The sequence below is a fragment of the Penicillium taxi genome (assembly GCF_028828555.1).
Source record: "Penicillium taxi strain IBT 34144 chromosome Unknown utg000003l_segment0_segment0, whole genome shotgun sequence".
In the NCBI taxonomy this organism is placed as follows: Eukaryota; Fungi; Ascomycota; class Eurotiomycetes; order Eurotiales; family Aspergillaceae; genus Penicillium; species Penicillium taxi.
Window position 1 is genome coordinate 3,389,887 of NW_026643205.1, and position 27,990 is coordinate 3,417,876.

Consider the following 27,990-nt stretch of genomic DNA (forward strand, 5'->3'; position numbering starts at 1 on the left):
GAATGTTTCACAAAGAAATCAAGTACGATAGTTAGGGCTGAAAAAGACACTCATCAACTCGGTCATCCGAGGAAAAATTCATATTTTGATCATAATAAAACGGTTCATAAAGTCATTAGACAGTGAAAGTCTGGATCACTAGGTGATGACCGAATTCACGACCCAAACCTCTCCATTAGACACTTTCACAGCAATGCTATCCACTTCGATATTGCCCGGTTGGATCTGGAAACAGTCAGTATCAGTAGGAGGACAGTTGAGTCTCGCAGATAGAACACTTACAAAAACCTTGTCTCCTTCCTTCACCCACTTCAATTTCTTTCCTGCCAATGTTTCTACCTCTTCACCCTCCTTCCAAGGGCTGACAGGAATGAGGTGAGCCTCTACAAACCGCTGCAGATTCTGCTTGATCCGATCATGTCCCTCCTGTCCCTCATATACTCTCACACCACCACGAGCATAATCGTCAGCTACTTCCCATGGCTTGTATGGTAGAGCCTCTACTGCACTGTTTCTGGGAGCCAGGACGGTGATGTTCTTGGATGCATCGTTAAGGTGAGAGGCGATCGGCTCGAAGTCCCGGGTGAGCCGGGCAAAGATATTGATGGCTTTGGTCTTTGGGAGAACATCTGAGATGATAGGGCCATCTGCGTGGCCTGATAGATCTTCCTTTGCAGTAAAGGGCTGTGGCTTGGGGATGTCAGGAATGGATTTGTCCATGATGGGCTGTTGGTTTGAAGGTAGTAGTGGTAGGTGCTGATGGAAAGTGAGTGGAATAGACAATCCCAGAACAGCAGCTGTTGATGTGATTAGTAGAAGTGAATAAGTGAATAAACTTGTTTCTCTCATCTTGGACGGGCAAAATAGTTGAGCGGTGATGCATGCATGTTCCCTGCTAGCCATGACGCAAGGGTAGCACGTGATAATAAGAGATAGTATCACGTGGTGGTTATCGATAAGCCGTTAGAAATTGGGAACGATAGCGAGTATCTTCTTTCCATAACTCTTATTCTTGGCTTACATAGTCGATTGATTAGCATCATGTCGGCCTTGCAGACATTCATGCTGGTCGTCGAACACGACAAGGAAGAAGCCAAAGCTATCGCAAGCAGCGTCGCTCAAGGTAAGTTTACACTCCGCCCTAACAGTACGGCGGTGACTCTGACAGTATCATTCTTATAGATGTGGAAAGCAGCAAAATCACTCTGATCGAGATTGTCCGGCAATTGGCCGACTATATCAATGACGAAGACCCAATTCTGCGCGGCAAGGCCGTCTCTTTCCTAACCGCTGTGATCAAGGCTCTATCACCCCGCTATCTATCCAGACAGCAGATCCAGGTCTTGACCACCTTCTTTTGTGATCGGATTGAGGATGGCGGCGCAGTTGCTGGTCTGGAAAACTTGCAGAGTTTGGAGCGATTCAACAAGGCATTAGCTGTTGAGACGGCAAAGGGGTATGTGATATCTTTGTCCATGATTTATGGGCTTGGAGGCTAATGCTCAATCTGAATAGGATCTTTGCCAACTTCCAGGACTTGCAATCTCGCTCCCAGTCACAGCGATTCCAGGTTTATCAATTGCTGAACGAATTGATGTCGAGGCATCGCACAGGTACGTTGCCTTCCAACTGCAATTGAAAATAGTATGTTGATTATGAACAGCATTGCGCGAGATGGGCGACTTCTCCCTCGTTGGTATTGTCGACCTTATGACTGGAGAAAAAGATCCCCGCAACTTGATGATCGTATTTTCTATTTTGAAGGTGGTTATGGTTGAATGGGATATTACCAACCACGTCGAGGTAGGTTTTCAGACCTTAAAGTGAAGTAAAAGTGATTGGCAGCAACTGACTTTTATAGCTCCTCTTTGACGCGGTATACAATTACTTCCCGATCACATTTCGACCACCTCCGAACGACCCGTATGGAATAACTGCGCAAGACTTAAAGGACCGCCTTCAAGAATGCATTTCTTCCAACGGGCTGTTTGCACCCCACGCCATTTCAGCATTGCTAGAGAAGCTGGACTCGACTTCTCCGAATGTGAAGGTAGGCCTACCCTGAACAGTGACCAAGTGCCACATCTAATGCTCTTCTAGAAAGATGCTCTCAACTGCTTGATTGCGTGTATCCACTCTTATGACCCTGATACTGTTTCCCGTTACTCTATTACCATTTGGGAGGTGTTAAAGTTCGAGATCCTCAATGCACAAGAAGAATTCCTGTCAGAATCTTCTCTCCAGGCCCTGAATGCTACTGCCAAAAGGCTTGCAGAAGGAGTGACGCAGGTCTCACAGGATATACCTCTTGCACAGTACCTCCAACCAATCACCAAGGAGTGTAACGAGCAGATGCAAGAGCGGGAACAGAAAAAAGCGAAGCCTGCTCAACAGATCCTCAAGTCGCTGGCTTCTTCCTCCGTCATTGCCTTTACTTTAATTGTGAAGACCGTGATCGCACCCATTTTCACCATCTATCAAGAAGCAGATGGGATTGCTAAGCAAAAGGCTCTTCTTGAGACTTTGGCTGTTCTGTTCCAGTCTGCAATCGATGTTTTTGGCGAGTGGGATTCTCGAAGCGTTGATGTTGACCTCGCAAATCCGCTACATGAGTACAAGGATCAATTCTTTGAAGTCCTTGGCCAGGCGTTGATGGGCGCTGCGAAGGAAGAAGCTGCGTTCCGAGTCACCGCTCTCAAGGGCTTCCTCAGTCTATCAAACTTGCGTGACTTCTTCCAGGACAACGAAATAGGCCTTTTTGTTCAGTATTTGAATGACATTCTCCTGAATGAGGACTCCGTTGGTCGAAATGGCTTGAAAGAGGAGGCCATTTCCGCACTTGCCAAAATCTCCAAGCACCACCCCCGCCTGATTATGGATATCACCTTTCCTGCATTCATCGCAACCCTTCCAGAGGATGACGGAAAGGTCAACACCAATTACCTAACCACTCTAGATATACTGGCCCAGATAAGCACCGAGAAGGATATCTTTGAAACACTGTTCCGACGTTTGTTCAGTAAGCTGTCCATTCTACTTCAGAGAGAACAGCCTGGATCTGTAGATTACCCACATGCTATCCTCGTGACTTTCCTTTGGGTTATGGAACAGCGCCAGATGGATGCAGACCCGAATGTGGATATGTACTTTGACAAAATTGTGGTTGGTCTCTGCCGAAGTGTCTCAGAATCCACATCAGGAAAATCAAAGAACAAAATTCTTAACGACGCGACCATTCTCGACGTTCTCGGAAGACTCTGCAACCTCTTGGTTCGATCAGTCTCCATTCAGAAGCAAGAGCAGGCGGCAGAGAATGTTTACAAGCTCTTTTCCACGGCACCTGACTTTGTTCCTGTCCCCTTCTCAAAAAACACAACGGCGGACCAAGAACGTACCATCATCCTTTCGACATATCTTCTTGCAGGCCTATCCAAGAACTGTGTTGACAGCGTACCAAATGTTGCTGCAGATATGAAGGCACTGCTCTCAGACCTTATACCGCGTTCAATGTCTGATACTACAGACTCAGCTACACACTTCGCTTTCCTGCGACATGTGGCCTTGCTTGTCAATAAGTGCCTATCACAAGAGGACATCAAACTCAAAGTCGCAGAGACCCTGTTTGACGAATTGGTTTCATCCCAACGGGACACCCCTGCCACTATTGATACCATCTTTTGGCTGGCCAAGGGACTTGTCCTCCGGCTATACCCAACAACCACTAAAATCCTAACCTCGCTCTTGGGTCTCCTTTCGTCCCCAAACCAAAAAATAAGCCTAGAATCCGCCCGAGGCTTCGCCATCCTTCTCAAAGACGACGAAATCCTATGCGCAACCAACGGCGCCAACATCCGCCTTCTACACAAGCAGCGTGTTTTCGCAACAGTAGTCCCCAAGATCTCGACCACAATCCGCGAAGTAAACGTGGCCAACAACCAAAACTCAACTCCAGTCTATGATCACATCAAGCCAGCTCATCTCACAGCTCTAGCCGGAATCCTCTCTACAATCCCCACAGACCTGGTCATGATAGAACTCACACCACTCCTCCCACTTCTCCTCCAATCCCTAGACCTCCAAACTGCAGACTCAGTCGCAGTCCGCAAAGCAACCCTGCACACTCTCAACGTGATTATAGCCGACAACGGCGTCGTAGCAATAGACCAGTGCGGACACGTCCACAGTCTCATTCAGCGTCTATTGAAAACTACAGAAACAGGTCCTACAACCGATGCTGTCAATCCCCCAATACTACGCGTCAATGCTCTGAACTGTCTCTACCTCCTCGCTGTGAAGCAAGCGGCTAACGAAACATCTACGTCTATCTCCCCGCTTCTTCCTGAGAAGGCACATGTTCTACGCTCGCTGCGTGCTGTCCTGGATGATCTGAAGAGAGATGTTCGGAAGGCGGCTGTTGAGGCACGATTCGCTTGGTCACGTCATATACAGGATGCACCGGAGGAAGATGATTAGACTTGAAATAGATGGAAATAGCTTTGTATTCTCGAATGTCCTTGCATATATGTAAACGCAGTCTGGATATCAGAGCCTCTAGTGCCTTAAGGGTAGAACGAAATACGAATATCAAAAGAGTTTCTATCTATCTCGTTTCGAGTCTTACCTCTGGGTGAGTACATAATCCACGTCACCGTTTTTACTATAGCTTTTCGTGGATGGTCTTCATAGAGGACAGAAAACTTGAATGGTAAAAATTTCTCGAATTAAACTAAAAAATTGATATAGAGACGTAAGATAAAACTTCCCATACACTCATACACTTTCCACACAAACTAAGATATTGTTTCGCATCATGGCGCGAGGTTTTCGCCGATATTCCGTAGTAATACACTTGATACTGACAGCACTCACAAGAGACGCGAAGCTGAAGCTGAACCCCCCTAGTGGAGTTTGAAATCCGTCATGCGTTCAAAACGAGTGCGTTGCTCTGGGGGTATCAGACCCTCCGTCGACTTGAGCCTTGGCTTTACCCTTACCCTTGGGCTCAGACTTCTTGACAACAACTGGAGGAACGAAATCCTCTCTCTCGATTGCGGGGACATAGGCCTCAGCAGCTAGGCCACAGTTACCATAACCCACAATATCCATTTTTCCGACAACCACCTCCGCAAGGCACAGCAGGTCACCGAGGCCTGAAGCACCGATGGCTTCGGCAAGTGGCGAGGAGATTGTTGAAGGCATGTCAGCAGCCTTGAGAACGTCTCCTGGAGAAGTGGGATGCTTGAGAATCCGGTTGATGTCACGTCCAAAAAGCTCCGCCGAGGACCATTTGTTGGTGGTTTGACCAAAGCTGGTAGGTTCCTCCTTGATATTAATAGTACTGTTCACAATGGGACTCAAGACTGAGGCCTCCCACCACTGTCGGTTCTCGCTAACCATGTCGTCCAATTGAGCGCATCGCGCTTCGATGAGCTTCTTGGTGGAGTCTGGATGAGGGGTAATGATCAGGTCTTGGACCTCAGTCACCTGAAGACGCAAATCGGTGTCGCTGTTGCAGGGGTCGATGTATCGGTGCTGGGTGTACCGCTTCATGATCACCTTTTCGAGATCAAACAGAGACGAAGGGGCAACGGTAATCAGTCGCACACGCTTGTTACCGGGCTCAACCCACAGGTTTGAGGCGATGCAACTAGCTGCCTTTTCAGCCTCATGGTCAACTCTCGCAATACCGCCCTCCATGCTGCCACTGATCACCACACACGCATCCCAGATATTTCCGGGGAAGTATAGACGCACTGCTCCGAGCTCGGCATCAGCTTCACGAAAGGTGACCTCTCCGCGTCCGGAAATTGTCAGGACAAACTTTGCCAAGGCGCTGCGCATCACAAACTCGTACTTCAAACCGTACTTGATAGGTGCGCGCTCGAAGATGCGGCTGCCTCGGACTTGAGCATCGATGATATGCTCAACATCGTCTGGCGAAGTTGTAACATGATTAAAAAAATCACCGCAGACATCCTCATTCAATGCGCTACACTTCATATAGTCGATCAATTTATGAAGCGACATATGTTCGGGACGAGGAGGCGCTCTAACCAGGGCGAGACCAAATTGAATCTCAACGTTCAGAAAGCCGGGGAATTCTCGGCAAGCTTTCAATACAGGCTTCAAAGCTTGAAATAGGGCCTGCTTCTCTTTGATGCGAAAATCAACAGGTCTGTCTTCGATCTCAGGTGTGACAATAGGATTTTCAATGATCCCAGCTACTTTTGTCACTAGCTCAGTAGACCCCAACTTCTTCAGGTTTGCCTCTCGTTTCACAACGGATCTGAGTAGTGGTCTCCCACCCAAGGCTGCTTCAGCCTTTGCAGCTTCTTTCCGAGAAACAACTCGCTCCTTCTTGGCAACCCATCTCGTGGCGACAGGTCGTTCGGGGCTCTCCGAGGTACGACCATCGGGAACTTGGTCGCCCAGACCAATGAATCGATTTTCGACGGGTTGCTCGTCTGTACCCTCCTCCAAGATTTGTCTGGTTAACCGTGGCGCAGCCCTCCAGTGTTGAGCGGAGTCTTTGGCAAGATGCTTGTTTCTCGCCTGCTGTCTCATCGTGGGGTGGAATTCACGTTTGCAAATCTTCGGGTTATAAGCAGAGATGACAGACATTTGAACTTGTTGAACATCATCGCTGTCGCTGAACTCAATGAGATCATCAGTTGCAACACGAGATTCGGTCTGAGGAACAGCGTGTGAGTTGGGTTCAATGTACTCAGACACAGGCATAACTATTTGCGCGAGATTGTGTCGATCGTATCCATTCCATGCAGTTCCACCGGCGGGAATAGGAATTCCAGGTGGAGCCTGTATGTTCCGTACAACAGGTTGAGGCTGAATGCTCTGTTTCATAGGCGGCAACTGTGATCCCGGTGCATTCATAGGTGGAAGTGTGAAATCCGGAACGCCATATGCAAATGACGGGTATGTGTGAACACTGTCAAATCTACCACCAGTGGCAGTATTTTGGAATCGGGGATAGGGAGCCTGAAATAAACCAAATGAATTCAAGTTAGCGCTATAAGAGGGGTGCATCATTGTGCCGCTAGCACCAAATGTATCACGACGTGGGGCAGGGTATCCCGGGTACACATAACGAGACTGTAATTCTGCCGCAGCATATGCGCCCATGGAGTGATAGACGGGTGGGTAAGAGGGCTGTTGGAGCACTCCAGAACCATAAGCACTGTTTGGCACAAGTTGCAGGGTATAGCCCTGAGGGACAACATATGAAGCACCAGCACCAACCACGCCGACAGCCTCAGGATGATAGGCTGTGCTTGCACCCGGAACACGATGGGCTGCGTTCTCGACGCCCTGGGCAGCAGAAGTTTTAAGACCAGCAGGAGTGCTAAGATTAACAGAAATGCTAGGATCAACAGCAGTGTTAGGACCAACAGCAGTGTTAGGACCAACAGAAGTGTTAGGACTATGAAGTCTCTCAAGTAAGTTTTTGATCACTACTGCGCTTCTGTTAGATGACAACTCGGTAAGAACGTTGCCAGCAGTCACAGGCTGCAAGGAGAAATCCTTCATTGCATTCGCGTAAGAAAGACCGGCAGAAACCATTCTGGCTGGAGGCAAATCTGCCTCAGCAGCGACAGATAAATCTGCCTTGAGGGTCTCCCCGCGAGACTTGTTTGAAGCCTTGCTTTTGCCCTTCTTTCCCCGTCGGTGAGTGAATACAGGGTCGCTGGCCTTTGGCGCAGTGACTTCCTGTAGGGTCTCTGCAAGCTGCTTCGTAGCCTTAGTCTGAACCACGACCCATGGCTCAGTGGATTCCTGCCGATCATGTATGACCGAGAAAGAATCCTCTTCGGCTGTCTTATCGATATCCTGGGTTTGGCGTGTATCCCAAGTCACCGGTTCACCACGGTATTTGCGACGGCCTCTGTGATCCGCCTCAGGCCCGGGCTCGAGCTTGAGATCAGGCTCATGATCAACAGTGGCGTGTTCCTCTAGTATTGGTGTATTGAAGCAAATGAATGGGTTGAATACCGCCGCATTATCATAGCCAGACTTTCGCTTGCCTAGAGAACGGAATACGAACCCCTTCCAGACGTGAACTTGGTTGGAATTTTCCTTCTTCTGCCAGTTTGCCATGAAAGGAGGCTGTAAAAAGGTACCAAAGATACACAGTGCGCCACTGTTGGGGTTTGGAACGAATGCAACCGGAGCTTGGAGATTATCAAGTTGAAAACAGATGTCTACAGGATCCGAGAGAGTTCGATTGATTAGCACTCGACGACTGGCAACATCATTGATCGATGTGTATTTGACAACTTTGTAGCGTGTTGAGTCGGAAATTGGGGCAATGACGAGTTCTCCTGTAAAAGGCATCTCGATTAAGTCCTAAATATTGTTAACACTGCCATATTATAAGTCGTAGGGGAGGTTCTTACAAGCATAATCTGAATACTACACAGGCGGTTAAAAGCCTCGTCCACATCACTCTGAGAAGCACCGTAAATGCGAATTCGCCCATGGAACGAGTTTTCCACGACGATGCATGTCTTAGTCGCCGGTCCTATGCGCTGCATGATCCCGATACGATCATAAGTGAGCTTGTCAAAACCGTCTTTGTAGCTTTCTGGGGTGAGTTCCGGTTTCCAGATTCGACTAAATGGCTGCAGGCTATGATCCTGCTCCGAGCAATCCTCTATATCAGATTTCGCAATGGCATTGACTTTGTTGACAGTCCAACTGGTAGTTGCAGAGCCACTGGAATCCAAGAGTTTCTCTTGTTCCGCGACAGTCTCAAGCCCGGCAGTTAAATCACTATAGTCTTTCTGCGCGATGACGCGCATCACTTGGCTCGGGAGAAGGTTTTGAGGATTCTAAGTGGTCATACATGGTCAGCATCAATATTCAACAAGCATATGCACATCAACTTACCCCCTCGACAGAGACACCTTCATTCTTAAGCATCGCCTTGATTTTAGACTTACATCTTTCCTCTGCCAAAGATGTCATTAATCCTCGGATCTCCATGAACTAAGAAAACATTGTTAGATGCGGTCAAAGTTTTTAAACATGTATACTCAACGGTATTGGGAGAACGGTAATTGAGGGTCAGGGTTGGATCGATGTCCCTATTATCTCTTAGCACAGTGAATGTTAAGGATGAATTTTGATCTACTTGATGATCTTTTTGATGTATTCAATCTGTGTGAGCTCTTAGTTAGTGATTCGTAGATCAATCAATCATCAGGTAAAGGAACTTACGGCTGTACTGTTCAGTGGCTTGCTGGTCATAATGACCAGGGACCGAGCAAGCATCTTTAGTAAAAAGCGAACAAAGTCTCGAAGATACTACTGAACGAAAAGGTGTTTGGGATAGAAACAAGTTCCTCTCTTTGAAGGGAGTTATTGAAGACAGCAAGATGATGTTTTCAAAGCTTCAATTTGACAAGAATTGAACGTCAAAGGGTGTTGGGTCAATGACCAAACAAGAGAGTCAACGCCGCCAGTTACCCAATTGGGAGTGGCAGCAATGGACTTGAGATGATGACTTCTGTTGTCGATTGACGAAAAAACAATGTTAGGCAAAAATAGTGTGCAGAAAAACAAAAGAAGTAAAGGAGGATGAATTCTCGAGGATGGGTACAGAAAAAGAAGTGATGGGAGTTGTGGAGGAGAGAAGGAGAGAAGAAAATCTCAACACCTTAGAAGCGCACCTCGCCAAAACAAAAGCGGGTGAACTAGAATACGATTAGTATGGTACTTTAAATTATTTTTTTAAGATACTGCCGGAACCTACTACTAACAGGACATGTAAATTCAAAGAAAGATATTGACTACCCGAAAAATATGATAGTATCCCCCATACGCCTTCCTGCCCTTGGATCGCAACGATGACTATAATAGGAAATTTTGGTGTCCATGAAGAATGATTGCGTTCTGTGCAGTCATGAGAGAGAGGAAGATATCGTGTCATCGTCGGAGATCGTCTCTAATGAAGGTCTATTAGACATAAGAAATCATACAGAGCCGAGTTTTGCCATCGTGGGTATCTGCAGCCTCGGTAACGCCATGCATCATAAGTTTAAAGAGACTGGAGAATATAAGAGATCAGAGATGAAAAGAAGTACATGCTTGTGGGTATTATGATAAAGAGTTGTAAGAGCATATGTTTGACTCCCAATTAAGAGAGAGCGTCTTCAATGGCAAATGAGGGTAAGGTCACGGCCAATTAAGTCTCAGGGGGCTATAAGATCAGTTAGCATCATTGCAAGAGGCAGAGTCAAGACAGATACAAAGAAATGTAGGAATAAACATACCTGAGCAACGTCCATCTCGGCCCGGCTTTCGCTGAGCATAGTCACCCAGCGCATCTTAGCCTGGGTCTCTTGCAGAGAAGCGAGAACTGCGTCGATTGTGTCGTTATTTCCCCGGGTTCGTGTCAACAGATCCAAGTTCTCGTTCTCCTTGATCTCCTTGTACTCAGCGTGTTTGTCGAGAAGCTTCTGGTTGGAATCCTTCAAGGTCTCAACTTCGCGGTTCTTCTGCTCGGCAAGAACATCCAGTCGCGAGATACGGTCATCCTGAAGGCTCACTGTTTCGTGCAATTCGTTGACACGCTTGTCGATGGCATTGACACGTCGCTGCATCTCGGTCTTCTCACGGTCAGTGGCAGTAACTAAAACCTCATAGCGATTTTCATAATACTTGGCAATTTCAGCTAAACGTGCCACTTCCCGTGCTTGAACAGTCTTTTCAGTACGCGCAGTGTCTATGACCTGATTGGCACTAGTTTCGGCATCTTGGCGTTTGGAACGTTCCCCCTGAACGTCTGCGCGCAATTCTTCAATCTTCCGATCCTTCCGCGAAATTGAATTCAGATTTGTTTCGTTGACTTGCTCCAGGTTACGGAGACGCTCGGTCATGTTCTGATCCTGGATCTTCAAGGCCTCGTTCATCCGCTGGGTCTCTTCGCTACGGGAACGGTACAGACTACATTCGCGTGTCAATCGAGCTATTTCTTCCTGTAAATTGTGGATTACCCGTCCAGATTTGCCAGTTGCCGCGTGACCAACAGCGGACCACTCATTTGGGGCTTCGAGATTGTTGTTGTTTAAAGTTGTGGTGGTGGAGAGAGTCGGATGTGACGGGATGGACGGTAGAGAAGGTGTAGGCGGGGAGGTGGCATCTAAGTTGAGAAGAATGTGAGCGGAATTTCAGTAATTTGTATATGAGACCAAACATACCTAGACCATCCAAAGTGGCTCCATCTTCGAAAAAGCCGTTAAACTGGTGCATGTTTAACTGCGTATCCACGTGCCCCAAAAGGACTTGCGGAGCTTCTGTCGATACAGGTGAAACATCAGCAAGGTTGCACGTAGCATTAATATCTTTTATAGACGCAAGGATTTTCAAAACTCGACTGAGTTGGGCCATTTCAACGTTTACCTGTTAGGTGTAAAAGGAAATATGGATGGGTATGGCGGGAGTTGAAAGACGTCGCATTGACAAGAGTTGACGCTGAGTCGCCGGTGGAGCAGGGAAAGATCAAAGAAAAACGCGCATGACATACCTCTATCAAGCGGGAGCCTAGAGGAAGTAGATGAGGTCTTAAACTGGCGTCTGTTCATCGGTCATCACGATTGCGAATAGGATAGGGATCCTTAATTTCCACGGTGGGTCTGAGCTGAAAAGACACGAGTCTCAATATGACTCTCAAAGGCAAAAATGAGGCAAGATATAAAATCTAAAAAGACCTGCAGGTGATGTGTCAGAAAAAGGGCGGCTTAGTCGTTCCGTATGGTGATGTTGATTTTGAGGAGTGAAAGAGGATAAGAGATAAAGCTGATTATGTTCCGGCATTAACTTAACGCCACGAGGACTATTGCGGTGTTAGCGTCAAACTAACAAGGATTTAACGAACTGTGATTTATTTAGAGACATGTAGATCAATAATTACCTGCTGAATCTGATTACTCTCACTCACTAAACTAATACTTGTAATATTAAGGACTTTGAATGTATTTACATCAGGGTTCTAGCCCACCTATTGACATATTATTTAATATCCAATGCAAAAAAATGCTGCAAAAGCTGCCACAGCAAGGCCAAGAGAGCATTGAGGAATAGAAGCAACACCACTCTGGATACCTCCTGTCTCAGAAGCAGCCTTGCCGTTGATCAAAGCAGTACCAGTCTCAAATGGAACTTGAGCCGAGAAGGAGGAGCTGCTGGCAATAGGGGATGAGGCGCTAGTGGCAGGGGTTCCGGTCGCTGAGGAGCTGGTCCAGGACTTGAAACCAGTACTGATTGGGCTTGGGAGAGTAGATGTGCCTGTGGCAATACTGGTTGGTGCAGATGTAGCAGAAATGGAAGTGACAGGTCCAGTTTGGGTGGGTTCAGACGTAGACTGAGGTTCCCCACCAGCCTTCAGGAGATCAGAGTAGTTGACCTGATCTCCTTGGCTAATCTGGAAGGCATAATCCTCACCAGCCTTGACTTGGGTCCCTGGAGTCCAGCTGTAAGTGCCGTCTTTGGCATCGTCAGTGATCACTTGAACGTCCTTCAAATCACCAGCGAGTCCTTTTCGTAAGGTAAGGGTAACTGGCTAAAAAGATGACCCATGTTAGAGGTGAAAGATAGTGGAATCTCAAAAGAAGTTGTACCTTGTCAGGTACAGCACCCTCCCATGTTAACGTAACCGGCGTGCCAGCCTCGACGTTCGTTGGCCAGCTGGTGAAGGCCAATGGCACTGCGGCATATCCCAAAGAAATGAGGGGAAACCGACACAGCAAGAAGAGAGTGGAAGCGCATCTTTGCTGTATAAAAGATAGTATGAGGGGGTGGTATACTAGGTTGGCGACGTTGAATTTAGATGATCCTAGGATCTCTCTAGTTAGTGGCGTTCAACGATACTTAACCTCCTGCTAAACCCTCCCAACCATTTAATTTGAGGAATATCTCGTGTGATGGTATTTGAGTGGGCACTTGTGGCGCTTAGAGGGAATGTCGCATTCCCGGGGTAGTTTAAGCATCATATTGATCTCGACCAAAACATAAGTGGACAGGATTTTGAGAATGTTCTCCAAGGAAGAGGAATTCCTCATGTCCACTCGAGGTAATCACAATCTAAAACTGAAATTATGGATGGAACACTTGGGCATGCTTGTTCTTGATGCGTGGAAACAAGCCAATCTCAATAAAAAAAACATCAACAAGCCATAACCTACTAAATCGAAGCCTTCGATGCTGTGATGGTTAGTCACTCAATGTTTTGATATTGCCAGAGTTGATCGCTCGAGAATGTTACCCCTGTCTTCATGCCCTGGAGTGGTTTGCCCATACAAAGGCTGGTAGATTGATAGTTCATATAACCACTAGGCATTTCTCTTAGAGTTTCTTGCTCAAACCTCATAGACCTCATAGCAAGGGGTAGGTCCAAGGTTAGGCTTTGGTTGGTCGTCTTATCAAGAGTCCTGGAGGTGGTAGTTGTAGTATACAATCTGCAAGGGCCTTGGTCCGGGGAAATTTCAAGCAGAGTGTAAGGGTGAAGACCTTATTTCAAGGTGATACTATTTCTAGTCTATCATAACTTGGATCACTTTTGATTGTAACACATCGATTACAGCTTAACCATTGAGCCTCGGATATATGCAAAGAACGACCTAATTTTATCAAGAAAAGTTCCACAACTCACGAATAAATGCAGCAGGAGCAGTGTCCACCCCACCATCTTCCTCTAACATGCGATCTGTGAAGATTCTCTTGGGAATTTGGTATTCCACCACGGGAATTTTCTTCAACGGCCGCTCACCAGTTCCAAGTTCCGCTTGAACCATTCCCTGGTAGGTGTGGTCAAGGAAGTCTTCCAGGCTGTACGCCTGTTTTGTAAATTGCTCTGAGATAATGCGGGCTATGGAAGCGACATTGGGGTGGTAGTGAGACTGCAGGGTCTCGATCTCCCAGATGCTGCTTTCAATAGCGTCCGTGCGCATGGGGTCTAATTCTTTGGGATCAAAAGGATCTTCCATGCCCTCTGCCTCTATTTCGGATGCGAGTTCTTTGTCTCGGATGACTCTATGCATCATGAATGTACAAGTAGGGTGGCTTTTGAACAGATTGTACATGAAGGGGACGATGACCACAATAGCTGAGGGAGGCGCATTTAGAGCCAGACGGGCGAGGCGTTTGATAAAGCTGGCTACAAGAGCAGCGGGAAGATGGGTGGAGGAGAGGAAGGTGTTCAGTTGTCGGAAGAAACGAGATCGGTGCTTGGAGTGCAGAAGGTCTGCATCTAGAAGCGAGTAAAGTTTTGTGTAGAATTGCGGGTAGTCAAGATTCTTCTCTTGAATCAGGTAGAAAAGACCAGACAAGGCGAGGAGGGAGGTTGCACCACCAGCGTTATATGAGTCCGTCAGGAAATCCATAAGGAGCTCTGGGCGACTGAACCAAGGCTCAATGATGTGCGCCATCAGACGTAGAAGAGACTTCCGTTGTGCTTCTGAGAGATTGTTCCGAAGAATGGCCAGCCATGCCTCCTGAGCTCGTTTTTTGTGTGTGTTCACCGAAGTGATGCGCTTGTTGTTAGCAGCGGGTGTTGCGAGGAATTTCTCGAACTTGTGGCCTGAACCAGGCACTTCGTCGTGCGCAGAGAGAATGGAAATGAGGATTTCTAGGACAGTGGAGTTTCGTCGAGTTTCGGCGTACACACTAAGATTCATTAGCCGCTACCACAATTCAGGGTATTGTTCAAGATCATACCTTGTTTGCTCGAAAGTGTGATATCTCACATCCTCGAATTCCTTCACAAATTTTGTGACAAACTCGGACTGCAAATCCTCCCCATCTTGGGCCTCGACAACGGCCTCGAAGATATCTTTGAAGGAATTTGACCAAACACTATTTTCGGCACCCGGGATGTGAGTTAGACGTTCCTTAACAAGGCGCATGCTTAGTGTAAGGGCAGTAATCTAGTTGATTGTTAGTACATCCTTCGTATATCCATCATGAATTCAATCGATCAAACGCACCTGGGAAGCAGTATCAGCCTGGCGCATTATCGCGAGCAAAGCCCGCTGATATTCAAGACACCGCTCTTTCAACCATGCTGCAACGATCTTCTCATTTTCGGCCGCGCGACTCGACTCTGAGAAGCTGCCCGCTGTGATCAATCGACTGAACACTCGACACAGAGATACCGCCACTGCAAGCTCGGGCTTCTTGGCCGATTCTCTAACATTGAGCATGGAAATCAAAGTTGCAATATTATTGTAATATTTTCGTGACTCCGCAATCTGATTTTCAAGATCTTGAATCTTGGTCAAAGTGTCGGCGAAATCGTCCTCGTTCGCAACAGCGCGACGCTTGGAGGGGGCACCAGCATTCTTGCTGCTCTTGCGTTTCTTATTGGAAGCTTCAATTGAAGCAGGCATTTTATCGAAACAAAATTGGACGTTTGGCCGTGATCACAAAGTTACAACAAGTACCTTACTTTTTCTGTAGATTTTCGTAGGGTCTGGAGAATAGTTTTTCCGTAATTTATACTAATGACAAATGAGGTTAGCGTGTAAGAAGTCCGTCCTAGCCGTCCCGATCTCAAGTCTCCTCTCCGAAGTCACCCACCGTATTCAGGATCTTTAATTCATCTACAATGGCTTCGCGTCTCGCTAAGAGCGCCATTGGTATGGATCAACCTATTGCGGAACAATCTACTCTCCTCTCTGAATACTAACTTAATTCAGGCGCCGCCCGTCTGCGACCGACTCTCCCCATCCGCACTCCTGCTATCCCAGCCCTGACCTCCATCCGCGCGGCTTCCAACGTTCCCGCTGAGACCCCCGAGAAGAAGGCTCAATCGATCCTGAACGCTCTTCCCGGAAACTCTCTCGTTTCCAAGACCGCTATTCTCTCTGCTGCCGCCGGTATCTCCATTGCCGCCATCAGCAATGAGCTCTACGTTATGAACGAGGAGACTGTGGCTGCCTTCTGTCTTCTGTCTGTTTGGACTGCCGTTTTCAAGTACGGTGGTCCCGCCTACAAGGAGTGGGCTGAGGGCCAGGTCCAGAAGCACAAGGACATCCTCAACGCTGCTCGTGCCGACCACACCAGCGCCGTCCAGGCACGCATTGACAACGTCTCTGAGATGTCCAGCGTTGTCGAGGTCACCAAGTCTCTCTTCGCTGTTTCCAAGGTAAGATTTCAGGGTTTTTATGAGGAAAATAGGTTCCTTGAAGGTAGTCTGACTTGATTTGTAGGAAACCGCCCAGCTTGAGGCTCAGGCTTACGAGCTCGAGCAGCGCGCTGCCCTTGCCCACGAGGCCAAGGTTGTCCTTGACTCTTGGGTCCGCTACGAGGGACAGGTCAAGCAGCGCCAGCAGAGTGAGCTTGCTGAGTCCGTCATTGCCAAGATCCAGAAGGAGCTCGAGAGCCCCAAGGTTCTGCAGCAGATCCTCCAACAGTCCGTTGTTGATGTTGAGCGTGAGTGGATATGTTTCAATCAACCGAGAGCTTTATACTAACATATAAATAGGTATCTTTGCTGCCAAGCAGTAAACGTGACTATATGGCTCCGCCGGTAGTTGCCATTGTGTACAAAACTATAGGAGATATTTTCATCTGCTGACTTAGAATTGCAATAAGATTCCATCTGTTACCCACTAGGTATTCGCAAGATTCTTCCATAGTCTCTGATATAGATCGAGCAAGTCTATAATTGGCTACAGGCTTGGGTACACGGGATTGGACGAATACCTACGTAATGAAGTTTCAGATACTGCAAAGAAGCGCTTAGTCTACTGGGAACTTGTTAACATTCCCATTTCTATGAATCAATGTAGCTAGCCATCTATTTGGACAACCTTCTTCGGAGTAGATGGCCTGCAGTTGGTACTAGGTATGAGTGGCGGGCATCTGCCGGTGAAAATGCAGGAACAAAATGATAGCCAAGCCACTTGGCATACCTAGCACGAAGATGGCTTTAAGCATATCAAAACTATAGTCAAGTAGGATACCCTATTTTCTCACAAACAACCGTTGGATGAGAAGTTAGGCGCTTCAGTGATATTACCCGCTGAGGGTCAGGGCAGACCAATGGAACCACGGGACATAAGAGATGTCCCGACTCAGCCACGGATCAAACAATTGGTAACCTGATATTTTTGTATTCCTATTTGTCTCATAAATCACCCTTTACCCTTCTACTCTATCCCTCACTTCTACCTCGTCTTTTCATCTTAGCACTTTTTTCAACCCCACAGACTCCATACCAGATCCAGATCTAGGCTAGGAATCAACGTCATAATATCATAAGATGCCCTCACTAAAAAATATATTTCACAAAGACGACCAACAAAAACAACCTCAGCCTCAATCTCCATCTTTCTCAACTCCGCCACCATCCGGAATCACCCTCATTCGCACAGATACCCTCGGACAAGAAGTCATTACTCCACCAGTATACCCAGACCACGACTCCAACTCTAGGCCTAGAATATCTCGATTAGACCTCGACCCACCTCAATCTCCAACGCGCCGTAGCTTCCAACTCTTCAACCGCTCTTCACGCTCGGGCTCTGTCTCTGGTCCTCTTTCAATTCCTGTTTCGAGCCAATTCCCCCAACCGCGCCATGAGCACCGTCTCTCAAATCTCTTGCATCGGGAACACCGCCGCACCGGCTCACGTGACGGCTCGTCAACTAATATCCCGGCTGATCTGCCCCAGATCGGAGATGATGACGGCGTAGATAAGCAGGAGCGGGAGGCGCTGTGGGAGAAGCGGGCTACCGCTCTCGTCCAGCATAATCAGCAGGCTGGGAATTATGCGCTTTCATCGCCGATTCATTCGGATGCCGATCTGTCGCTGCAGGTTAGGTCGCCGGCTATTTCTAGGCACTCGAGTCATAGTAGCCTTGCTGATAAAGAGACTGACGTAAGTATATAGTTCGTGCTGTGGATAGGACTGGTGCTGATACTTGACCTTAGATTGATATTCAAGAGGCTATTCGGCTGCATGAGTCTGGAGGTGAGTTAGATGCTTCACTTGTAATTTCCTAGTCTAACTATTTGAATTCTAGAACTAGAACAATCTACTCGAATATTCGGACAGCTAGCAGATCCTAACGGCGCAAATAACCCTCTAAGCCAGGTTCTCTATGGACTTGCCCTCCGGTATGATTTCTTTTCTCTGTCCATGTTCAACGCTAAATGTATCTATCAGTCATGGTTGGGGTTGTATAAAAGACGAGGCACAGGCCATCACCTATCTATCCGCCGCAGCATCCAACTCAGCAGCCGTTGAGTCAGAGGCATTACGCGCAGGGATGAAGAAAGGTGGCGCCGCAAAGGGTGAACTGGTTCTTGCCTTGTTCGAGCTTGCAAACTGCTTCCGCAATGGATGGGGCATAGACAAGGACCCTGCTGCTGCACGACAGTATTATGAAACGGCTGCAAATCTCGGTGATACTGATGCAATGAATGAGGTTGCTTGGTGTTATCTTGAAGGATTTGGTGGGAAGAAGGATAAGGTATAAAATTCCGTTTAAGCGTTTGTTTGGGTTGTTGCTGATGCTTAAATAGTTCAAGGCTGCGAAGTATTATCGGCTTTCTGAGGAAAGTGGGTGTCCTATGGTGGGAAATTCATGGTATGTCGTTTCTTTTCACTCTTTCTTCCAGTTGAAATGGCGCAGTTTTTATTTTACTAACATATGTTCTAGGATCTGGAAAGCCAAATACAATTCTCATTAGTCTGATACCTGATCTTCATTATATGTGTGATTTGACGAACATAAAGCCACACCGTGCTCGCATTTTGGGAACCCCTTTGGATACTAAACAAGTTGAGTACCTATTTCCTATTTCCATCTTTTCTTGACGATTGAACGATGTGAATGGCTGAAACATGGGAGATCTTTTTCTTTTATTGGTTGCAGGGGTTGAGGCAACACGCAGCCCTAAAATGAAATAACAATATTGTAAACTAGTCAGATTTAAAAGATAAAATGAACATAATGACAAAAAAAGTGTTGAATTTAACATCACCGATCAATCAAGAGAGAGCAAGAAACCTGAGAAAAGAAGAATATGCTTTCATTAATTAATAATTAATATCAATAATAATAGTTAATTAATGATGATGTAAATTTTGACAAAAAAAACGACAACTGGCGGGTTCGAACCGCCGCCTCCGAAGAGATTTGATCTCCGATGTTTTGTAAACACCATTCAAGTCAAACGCCTTAGACCACTCGGCCAAGTTGCCCGTTGATGTAATAAGTGTAAACTATCAGATTCTTAACCTCTATTATGCTACTATGACCATGTATCTAACCCACACTTAAGACGAGCTATATTTGTGTTTGGAAATATTTAGCGCACACTACGTGATCCATAGGTTGGAATTGATGTGACTAATCAAGAGTCTAGTTAACTAAAAACTTCTAATGTTCCAAGGTTTTCAAGGTTGGATGCGACCGGACTAACACCGGATATATATATACATGTGTATATGGATACATAGGTATCTATATCAACACATTGAGTTACTTGCATATCTAGGTAGGTAGTTGGTGTAAGTACACCATACTACATCGAAATAAATTGGTATCGATATCTACTTATCGCCTCACATGCAAATCTACCACATGAACAATATTGGTATTTCAACCTTAAAACTTCCAAAGCCCCATTGGACTTCACCTGCACAGGGTAACATCAATGGACTTCCGGGACCAAGTGGAGACATATAATTACCTAGGTACACAGCGTTATGGATAAAGTGAATTGGTAGTTATCTTCTAGTTAAATGAATAAGATTGATACTTGGGTCTCCCGACCCTTTCAATTACTTCCAGAACCCATATCCCATCGGGGATCTCCTCAAAACATCCTGCATGTGGTATCTCTTAATCATCTCCAGAGGCCATAACCTCATCCTCCGAACCATCCTCAAAGCTGTCAGCGCCCGGCGGTAGTTCAGCCTTGACGCCAGTTGAAGCGTAGTTGCTCTCTCGCGCTTCTGGCTTTAGCTCCCAAGTCATGGCGAAATCACCGGATTTAACCAAATGCGCGACCATCTCCAGGGTCTGCTTGAGGTAAGATTCGGGTTGTTGCAGCTTGTCCTTGAGGCGTTTAAACGGCCAATATTGGTATTGGCGGAAGAGTTCGAAAATCTTGTCCAGAAGCTCGTTCTGCGGCATACGGATCGACTTGTTTTCTTGTGACTTGCCCTTGAGGGGCTTTGTGGCTTGCTAGATATGGTGTGAGTAAAGGGGACAAATGTGGGGATTGGTCTAGAACGTACAACAAAGGTATTCTCCACTGGGAGGGCATGACGCGCCTGCATGAGTCTACCGGGGATCTTATCAATGAAGACGGTTTCCTTTTTGGGCTTTAAGGCCTCCAGGGCCCGGGCCTCTGAAATTCGTCGGAACTCTTCATTCTCCACCGGTAGGCAGTTGAACTCGTGGCTGACCTGTCCAAGAAGCGCCGTTTGTTCTAGATATGATGAGCTAAGATTCACGAGAGTTATCGCGCAGAAAACATACTGGGAACAGTCTTCCGCACATACGGCTCCCACTTCTTGCCCTGTTCCCGTCGACGAGCGTCACGCTTCATGGCCTCGTATAAAGCAGAACGGGTTTCGCCAAACACTGCCATTCGATTTTCTGCTCCCGGAACATCCTTTTCAGTGAAAAGATATGTGTTCTGTGTCATATGAGAGGCGTTTGTGGAGTTCACTGTTTGTTGCTGCAGGATGTAGTCTTTGGGAATGTCTTCGTTGTCGGGGCGAGCGTGGATTCGCAAGCTGACCTTGAGTTGAAACATATGTTAGAGTGAGTTATACAAGACCAATGGTAAGTGAGTAACATACCCGCTTGATATCATTGAGTTCACCTTCAACTCTCATCACTCCAACTTCGATTTCCTCGTCGTCATCTAGATTCGCCCAATTTTCCCATAACTGCCGCGGAATTCGTGAGAGCCACAGATCTTGATTCGCCAGCGAAAAATCCAGGTCTCCTGCATCTTCATAGATGTCCTCATCGTCGGCATCGCGGAGGACTATGTCCTTATCATCGGGATCGGGTTTGATATAATCTGGGTCAGGCTTGATCTGGGCCATGTTGGGAGCCTAGTCAGGAGGGTCAGTGATTTAGGCAGGCGAAGGAATGAAAGAATGCGACTAACGGTTAGTGAGACGTCTAAGACGTCAGTGATAAGTGAACGATCAAAGAAAATGGAGTTGCGCCATGACCTAGAATCTGGAGAAACTGCCAAGGCGGTGAGCAAGCATGCGATGACTTGCGCTACTTTGACGTTGTTACCAGTACGTTAGTCAGCTCAAAAATACCAAGTGACCCACTTTTATTACTGGTTTTATATATGGAGAAATGCGGCTCTAATTATTTCACTTCGCGTTCGTAGGCTATCTCAAACCCAGAAGAATATAGCTTTATTATCTATCTCTCATAATTTATTAGCCTCATATTTCTTGTCATCTTATACAGCCCGACTCAATCTAGGAGTCCCAGGCCAAAGGATGCTAGCGTCTTTCCTCGCCGTTTCTAAAACGACACCTCCATGCTAGGAAGAGTACCACTTAAATTGAGCGTAAGCACGATTGCTATAGAAAGATTCGCTCTTTCAACCTGGAAAAGATCATGGGTGAACTATAGATTATAGAGTTCAGGTAAGCTGTCTTCCAAATCTGACTCTGGGCTTTCAACATCTATCTCGAATCAATTAATAATGAGCCAAAACAACCATTTTTCTTGGTCTGATGAACTGATTCCGGCCAGAGGCCTTATGATCTTCGAACCTTGAACTCAATTTTCACCAGGACTCGAACGAAGAAAAAACTATGTGAAGTTCTTTGAAGATGGCACCGGTGATAAATTTCCACAAATATCAAGCTTATTGTATCCTAAGCTATTCGCATGTTGAGAGTTTAGTTTATTTATTGCTACGGAGCTCAACTGTGAGTCCCTATTCTTTAATACCATGATGACATGAACACAGCCTCTTGGTTGCCTTGGGGGTCCGAGGTTTATTGGCCAAACTGATATCGAGATGGTACTCACCATCCCTCATTTTCTACTAATGGGATCCAAGAATACGGAAACATCCCGAATCAACAAAGTTATACTTAGAGATGAGGCGTTTATATCTCTGAATCTCATAAATTCACTTTTAGGGTCGAGAAGGCCAAGTTTTTGGCCGCCGATGATGAACAATCGGTCGACAAGCATCCATATATCAGATTCCAAGGTTTTTTAATTATCGGCTTTAATTTGATCCTTCACCCTTTCCATCATGGCAAATGTGGAGAGACCCTACCTGTAGACTAGACATTCTCCAACTATGGGAATGGAAGTAATTCAATTCCTGTCCACTTTCTTCGGAGCCAAAGATTTTTAATGGACTCAAAAAAGCAATAGGCCGGGATTAAGAGGTGGTGGAAGAGGCTTTAATCCAGGGTATGACGAATCGGAGAATTTATCTCATATTTGGAGGGAAGATGATATATATCTTGTTGGATTTGGATCCTGGGAACCTGCTCTTAGTAGTTACATCAGGATACAGAGTCTCAAAAGTGGACCCGATTTCGTGCTATCATAGAATCAAAAAGAAGGCGAAATCATCATGGTATCGATGTTCGGGTCAATAAGAGTGAAAAGAGTCATAATTATAAACTTGCTCCATGAATGAGACTGCTGCTTATGGCTACTCAGCTGTCATAGCTGTTGCTAGCTTGACTCCGTACTCCGCCTTCTTATCGATAAGCCGTCCTCTTAATCCCCACCACTCAACTCCAGATCTTCAAACTTCACATCTTTCATCACAGCATTAAACAATAATGGCGTCTCAAAAATTCACAGCCAAGCTGGCGGCTATTGAAGACTCACCCCACCAGCCTGCCAAACTCCAACAATACAACGACCTCCTTAATGAAATTGTGGCTAGCTCATCTGGAGATGAACTTGCGCAAGATATAGTTTACTATCTCGACTCAATCCTCAGTGAAGATATCAGCATTGTCGCAACTCGATCCCTCCTTGATTCATTTATCCCTATTCTACAAAAATTAGAGTCCGAAACCAAGATCAAAGTCGGACAACATGCCGTTGCCCTCCTCCAGTCACGCGCAGCATCGGTCGAAGAACAGGACTCGCAGATTCGTGAAATCCTTGCAGATGCTTACGAGTCAGAGGAGGAGTACACGGCAGCAGCACGTGTGCTACAGGGGATTAGCATTGACAGCTCACAGCGGCTAGTCTCCGATGCGGCAAAGGCCCGGCTCTGGATCCGTATCGTGCGGTACTACCTGGAGGATGACGATACTACCAATGCCGAGACAACACTCAACCGAATCAAGAACCTCCCCAGCAAGATCGAAGATCATGACACCCAGCTGTACTTCCAGCTGTCTCAGGCTCGTATCCTGGATGCCCGTCGCCGGTTCTTAGAGGCCGCACAGGCATATTACAGCGTCAGTTTAGCGCCAGGTGTGGATGAGGGTGACCGTCTTACCGCACTTTCCGCTGCTATTCGATGCGCTGTTCTGGCACCTGCAGGCCCACAGCGCTCCCGATCTCTCTCTCGCCTATATAAGGATGACCGTGCCTCTTCCGTGGAAGAGTTTTCGATCCTGGAAAAGATGTTCCTCGATCGACTTCTCAACGGGGAAGAAGTAGCCGCTTTCGCAAAGAAGCTTGAGCCTCACCAACTTGCTCTCACTGCAGATGGTACCACTGTATTGGACAAGGCAGTCATAGAACATAATCTTCTTGCTGCGAGTAAGCTTTACGAAAATATTACCGTTGATGCTCTGGGAATTATTCTTGGTCTTCAAACCTCGGACGACTTATCTGCTGGTGAAAAAGCCGAGGCCTACGCAGCCAGAATGGTGGAGCAGGGCCGCCTGCGTGGCAGGATTGACCAGATTGATGGAATTATTTCGTTTGATACGGGTGTTTCAGGTGGATCGACATCTGATACAAATGGTACTGCTTTGCGTCAATGGGATTTCGGAGTACAAGCCCTTGCGGAGAGCGTGGAACGAGTGGCAGCCAGTATTTCTGACCAGTTTCCGGTATGTACCTCTCTATATGTCGTGATCTCTTGCTGACTTATCTAGGATTTTGCCAGCAGTCAAATGGTGCATTGATTGAAAATTACAGAGAGACTAATAAAGAGAGTTGAGAAGATATTTTCTCAGGCAAAGTCTGCGCGGTACTTACATATAGAAATAAATCGGTGCCTCTTTGACATTCACGTTTGTTTATTCTATTTCTCTCCATAATCAGTATTCTCAACATATTGTGTCTGTCGGCTTTCATAGTGAACGCAGCGGACACGCTTTCCTGGGTGAGAGATGTCGAGGTTGTTGCACTCTCCCTGCAGCAATATCAAAGCTGTTGGAAATCAGATAACTAAAGGGTTGGTTGTCTGATTGGTCAGATAGGACCAAAGTGGGAACTCGAGTTTACTGAGTTGTAGTTTACTTCAAGAATGATACAAATACCTCTTACAACTTAGCAACCATACATTTACCAAAGAATAGGTGCATATGAATTCGTAGGAAACGTCAGTTTTCTGACGAAGCAGTTCCGGAGCACTTTCCATCATTGGAGGTTTTGCCAGAGAATTCAGCCCAGTTGGTGCCAGCAAGGTAGATAGAGTGGGTGCTATCGTCCATGGTGATATCATCGAGGAGGACCGAGTAGTGACCATAGTTGAGAGCACCAGAGCTGTGATTATGATGAGCACCAATCTTCCTTATAAAAACCAGTGACATCTGGAGAACACCCTGCCTAATTAGGTTCAAAGATGAGGCAGTGATAATTGCAAGGTAGATCTATCATATTTCACGTGAGATTCGATCACTGCTGCCTCAAAAGGATGATACCCTACGGAGTATGCAATGTTTACTTAGCGATTGGTTAGATTGAAAGGCCAACTTCCAAGAAATGCCGATATTCACAGCCTCGAAGGTAAGTCTCGTATATGCAAGGGCCAAACGAGCTGGGTGTACGAGTCGCCTAAAGTAAGCCTTCTGTTTCGGGGAGATACTCACAGCTGATTTGATGAGTCGGAATTTATCCATGGAATAGGCCACAAAACGGTTACCTAGGTACTTCCTAGAGATTCTCACAGCTAATGAGATGAATCGGGTTTTCTAGCAAGCAAAAGTTCTGGGGCCGAGGATATTATAATATCCCCCTGATTTCTTTTTGTTAATAAGTAAAGCCATTTGAAGAAAGCTTCTACGTTCATTAACTCCTGCGGTCTGTGGTAGTAGATACTGCAACCCTGCACAGATGATATTGGCCACCACTTTATCTAGGTACAGAGAGTGGTGACCAAGCTCCATTCAAAACATTGAATGGAGCTTGGTCAGTATACTAAATTTTCTGTTTTAAGTGTTCTTTAGGTCCAAGGACCAATATTATTCTTAGATTTAAGCTGTTTTGCTTAGTCTATATAGGGATTAGCTTGTTCCAAGGCTGAGCCTACGTGCAGATAGATGCCCTGCATGCAGGGATACTTAGGCATGAGTATGATGACCATTTAAGATCCCTTTAACATTACACATTACTGTAATTCCCGGTCTCCCAGGGCTTTATCTAGGCGGCTGCTAGCTAAATTGAAAGGCAAGCCAGATTTAGAAATTTGTTCATCCATAGGTATCTAGATCCGTGTACGGATCTTCTAAGTGCAACTGAAAATATCCATGGATATGAGTGCAGGCTGGATTATAAACTCAATCAACGTATCATCGGCTTTTTTAGTTTATTTATCCTTGTATCAAACGATACTACAGATCAGATTTTCATGAAACACAGTAAGCATCTCATAAAAAAGATATGAGTGTCTCAAAATCTCCACTTTAGGTATCCATTTATAGCCCTGAAGACCTAAATTGGTAGCCAGTCTTGTGACGATGCAATGGAACCCATAGGAACTGTAGGTATCTTAGCTTGACAGAGTATGTCGATTGATAAAATCGGTGCCGACGAGCCAAATGTTCGTGCATCTCGCTTCTCTGATTGAAGTTCAATTTGACATATCACATATAATTCTAAGGTTACATGAATTTTCATGCAAATTCAATGTTACTTGAGGTGGCTCACGGTTTATCAAAGAAGACTTCGAAAAACTAGTTAGCAAAATTTTTGTAGTGGATGTAAATAACTAAATAGATAAATAAATATTTATTTAGCAATTCCCTTAGTTAAATAACTAGTTGACGATTTACACGTGATATAATTACTAATACACGTGATATATAATTCGTCACCTGATAAGACCCGCACTCCACCCGAGCGGTTAATGACTTCGATTCATTCACACTCGCACCTACCCACTTCACACATTACCAACAATTTTTCAACGCTTCTGCCTTATCTTAAATCATAACAACGTCGCTTTATTAACTAACTTGATCTAACCATCTGTCTACTATGGCAGGCGATGAAGAGGATGCAGCGCTACTAGCCCGCATTGAGGCTCTTGCAGGTAAATCACTTGAACCAGATACATTTCATTTGCGCAAACTTCTAACCTACCACAGGCGCTATCAACAGACACAAGAACGCTCAAAATTCCCAGTCCCAGCCCTACGTCAATCGCCATGAGCACTCCCACCCTGGATGGGCACCCTACCGAGGACGAGGACGTGGTGGCTACCGAGGTGGCTTCCGTGGCTATCGAGGTGGCTATCGAGGCGGTTTTCAGAACCCTCATCGACATAACACCCTAATTTTGAACCACGCTACCCATGGCAGTACCAACCCAACCCCAGTCCCTGTATCCGGAGGTGAACAGCCGACTCCCGCGCAGACCTCTAACGGATTTGTCGCCAAACATGGTCGCCACATGCAACTCATCAATACTTCTGTATACGATAAAGAGACAGCGGCTAGAACCAAAGCTATCGAAGCGACTCGTCAACTTCGGGAACGCAAACGTTCTGAGCGGGAAGAATCAAAAGTCATCAATTACGCGCATGCCGGCGTGGCCGTGTCTCCTGCTTCGCAGCAGATCCTAATCAACGATGTTCCATTTACGGTCACACAAGGAGGGAGCAAGCTCCTTCGAACTTCCAGTATGTCTACCATGAAAAGCCAGGACTCAGCTATTTCTGACTCACGTCGCAGGCGACGCGAACAAAACACCCAAGAGCGTCAACGTCGCAGGCGTAACTTTTGTGCGAAGCAAGAAGGGAAATTTGCATCGTCTTGGAGCCGTCAAGAACAAGTATAAGTCCCATATCTCAAAACTGGAATTAGATACTGACGCCCAAATAGGCCCGCCTCCACCAAGAAGCGCAATGAACTTTGCAAACGATTTACACAGACCGGTATCGTTTTCCAACAGATCAGACACCATGTTCCATCAATTCCTTTTTCTGGAAACTAACACAGTTAACTTGACTCACCTAGGCTCATGTGAAAAAGGACCGACTTGTCCCTACATCCACGATCCTAACAAGGTCGCCATTTGCAAGGCCTTCCTCCAGACAGGTGAATGCAAAGCAGGTCTTAGCTGTGATCTCTCACACGAACCTTCACCCCACCGCTCCCCTGCCTGCCTGCACTTTATTAGAGGCCGTTGTGCAAACCCAGCCTGTCGCTATTCCCATGTCCGTGTGACACCCGGCTCTCCCGTTTGCCGTGCTTTCGCAACCATTGGATATTGTGATAAAGGGTCCGAGTGTCAAGAGAGTCACGTTCACGAGTGTCCAGATTATGCCAACAATGGCGTCTGCCACAAGCGTCGTTGCAAGCTTCCCCATGTTGACCGCGCTGGTCAGATCCGTAAAGCTGCAGCGGCTGCAGCTAACAAGGCTCTTAATGAGCATAATGATTCTGACCCTTCTAGCGAGGAGGAGGACTATGATGAGATTGACTCTGACGATGTCGAATCTGACTCTGATGATGAGATGGAGGAGATTCTCACCGGAGTTGATACCGGTGAGATATCGGGCCAGCAAGATTTCATTCGACTTTAGATGGAGTATCG

The 27,990-nt window shown here is 46.4% G+C and overlaps 12 protein-coding genes across 12 annotated transcripts; 5 read left to right on the top strand and 7 right to left on the bottom strand.

Moving 5' to 3' along the window:
* Positions 1-138: 138 nt before the first annotated feature.
* On the bottom strand, positions 139-903 carry N7495_004699 (uncharacterized protein; the record flags this gene model as incomplete). The annotated part of the gene is made up of 1 exon (XM_057207350.1): positions 139-903. The coding sequence occupies one exon, from the start codon at positions 901-903 to the stop codon at positions 139-141; it is 765 nt and encodes a 254-aa protein (XP_057065030.1).
* A 138-nt stretch (positions 904-1,041) lies between these two features.
* On the top strand, positions 1,042-4,473 carry N7495_004700 (MET18/MMS19 family protein; the record flags this gene model as incomplete). Its single annotated transcript, XM_057207351.1, has 6 exons — positions 1,042-1,123; positions 1,183-1,456; positions 1,516-1,613; positions 1,664-1,803; positions 1,862-2,050; positions 2,101-4,473. The coding sequence occupies 6 exons, from the start codon at positions 1,042-1,044 to the stop codon at positions 4,471-4,473; spliced, it is 3,156 nt and encodes a 1,051-aa protein (XP_057065031.1).
* A 453-nt stretch (positions 4,474-4,926) lies between these two features.
* Positions 4,927-8,816, bottom strand: N7495_004701 (uncharacterized protein; the record flags this gene model as incomplete). Its single annotated transcript, XM_057207352.1, has 2 exons — positions 4,927-8,336; positions 8,429-8,816. 2 exons carry the CDS (start codon positions 8,814-8,816, stop codon positions 4,927-4,929), a joined length of 3,798 nt encoding a protein of 1,265 aa, XP_057065032.1.
* Positions 8,817-10,201: 1,385 nt separating this feature from the next.
* N7495_004702 (uncharacterized protein) lies at positions 10,202-11,406 on the bottom strand (the record flags this gene model as incomplete). Its single annotated transcript, XM_057207353.1, has 3 exons — positions 10,202-10,216; positions 10,290-11,158; positions 11,217-11,406. The coding sequence occupies 3 exons, from the start codon at positions 11,404-11,406 to the stop codon at positions 10,202-10,204; spliced, it is 1,074 nt and encodes a 357-aa protein (XP_057065033.1).
* A 625-nt stretch (positions 11,407-12,031) lies between these two features.
* On the bottom strand, positions 12,032-12,783 carry N7495_004703 (GPI anchored serine-threonine rich family protein; the record flags this gene model as incomplete). Its single annotated transcript, XM_057207354.1, has 3 exons — positions 12,032-12,577; positions 12,636-12,702; positions 12,758-12,783. 3 exons carry the CDS (start codon positions 12,781-12,783, stop codon positions 12,032-12,034), a joined length of 639 nt encoding a protein of 212 aa, XP_057065034.1.
* Positions 12,784-13,643: 860 nt separating this feature from the next.
* On the bottom strand, positions 13,644-15,401 carry noc4 (ribosome biosynthesis protein NOC4; the record flags this gene model as incomplete). The annotated part of the gene is made up of 3 exons (XM_057207355.1): positions 13,644-14,679; positions 14,731-14,939; positions 15,000-15,401. 3 exons carry the CDS (start codon positions 15,399-15,401, stop codon positions 13,644-13,646), a joined length of 1,647 nt encoding a protein of 548 aa, XP_057065035.1.
* A 218-nt stretch (positions 15,402-15,619) lies between these two features.
* Positions 15,620-16,521, top strand: atp4 (F1F0 ATP synthase subunit 4; the record flags this gene model as incomplete). Its single annotated transcript, XM_057207356.1, has 4 exons — positions 15,620-15,650; positions 15,711-16,159; positions 16,224-16,446; positions 16,499-16,521. 4 exons carry the CDS (start codon positions 15,620-15,622, stop codon positions 16,519-16,521), a joined length of 726 nt encoding a protein of 241 aa, XP_057065036.1.
* Positions 16,522-17,278: 757 nt separating this feature from the next.
* Positions 17,279-18,711, top strand: N7495_004706 (tetratricopeptide repeat protein; the record flags this gene model as incomplete). The annotated part of the gene is made up of 6 exons (XM_057207357.1): positions 17,279-17,896; positions 17,950-17,989; positions 18,042-18,135; positions 18,185-18,491; positions 18,544-18,608; positions 18,681-18,711. 6 exons carry the CDS (start codon positions 17,279-17,281, stop codon positions 18,709-18,711), a joined length of 1,155 nt encoding a protein of 384 aa, XP_057065037.1.
* A 1,157-nt stretch (positions 18,712-19,868) lies between these two features.
* Positions 19,869-21,088, bottom strand: N7495_004707 (transcription factor IIF subunit TFG2; the record flags this gene model as incomplete). Its single annotated transcript, XM_057207358.1, has 4 exons — positions 19,869-20,213; positions 20,267-20,460; positions 20,511-20,775; positions 20,837-21,088. 4 exons carry the CDS (start codon positions 21,086-21,088, stop codon positions 19,869-19,871), a joined length of 1,056 nt encoding a protein of 351 aa, XP_057065038.1.
* Positions 21,089-22,822: 1,734 nt separating this feature from the next.
* On the top strand, positions 22,823-24,133 carry N7495_004708 (PCI domain-containing protein; the record flags this gene model as incomplete). Its single annotated transcript, XM_057207359.1, has 2 exons — positions 22,823-24,058; positions 24,104-24,133. The coding sequence occupies 2 exons, from the start codon at positions 22,823-22,825 to the stop codon at positions 24,131-24,133; spliced, it is 1,266 nt and encodes a 421-aa protein (XP_057065039.1).
* Positions 24,134-24,553: 420 nt separating this feature from the next.
* N7495_004709 (uncharacterized protein) lies at positions 24,554-24,763 on the bottom strand (the record flags this gene model as incomplete). Its single annotated transcript, XM_057207360.1, has 1 exon — positions 24,554-24,763. The coding sequence occupies one exon, from the start codon at positions 24,761-24,763 to the stop codon at positions 24,554-24,556; it is 210 nt and encodes a 69-aa protein (XP_057065040.1).
* Positions 24,764-26,429: 1,666 nt separating this feature from the next.
* Positions 26,430-27,979, top strand: N7495_004710 (CCCH zinc finger protein; the record flags this gene model as incomplete). The annotated part of the gene is made up of 5 exons (XM_057207361.1): positions 26,430-26,484; positions 26,540-27,073; positions 27,126-27,225; positions 27,276-27,328; positions 27,411-27,979. 5 exons carry the CDS (start codon positions 26,430-26,432, stop codon positions 27,977-27,979), a joined length of 1,311 nt encoding a protein of 436 aa, XP_057065041.1.
* Between the last annotated feature and the right edge of the window lie 11 nt (positions 27,980-27,990).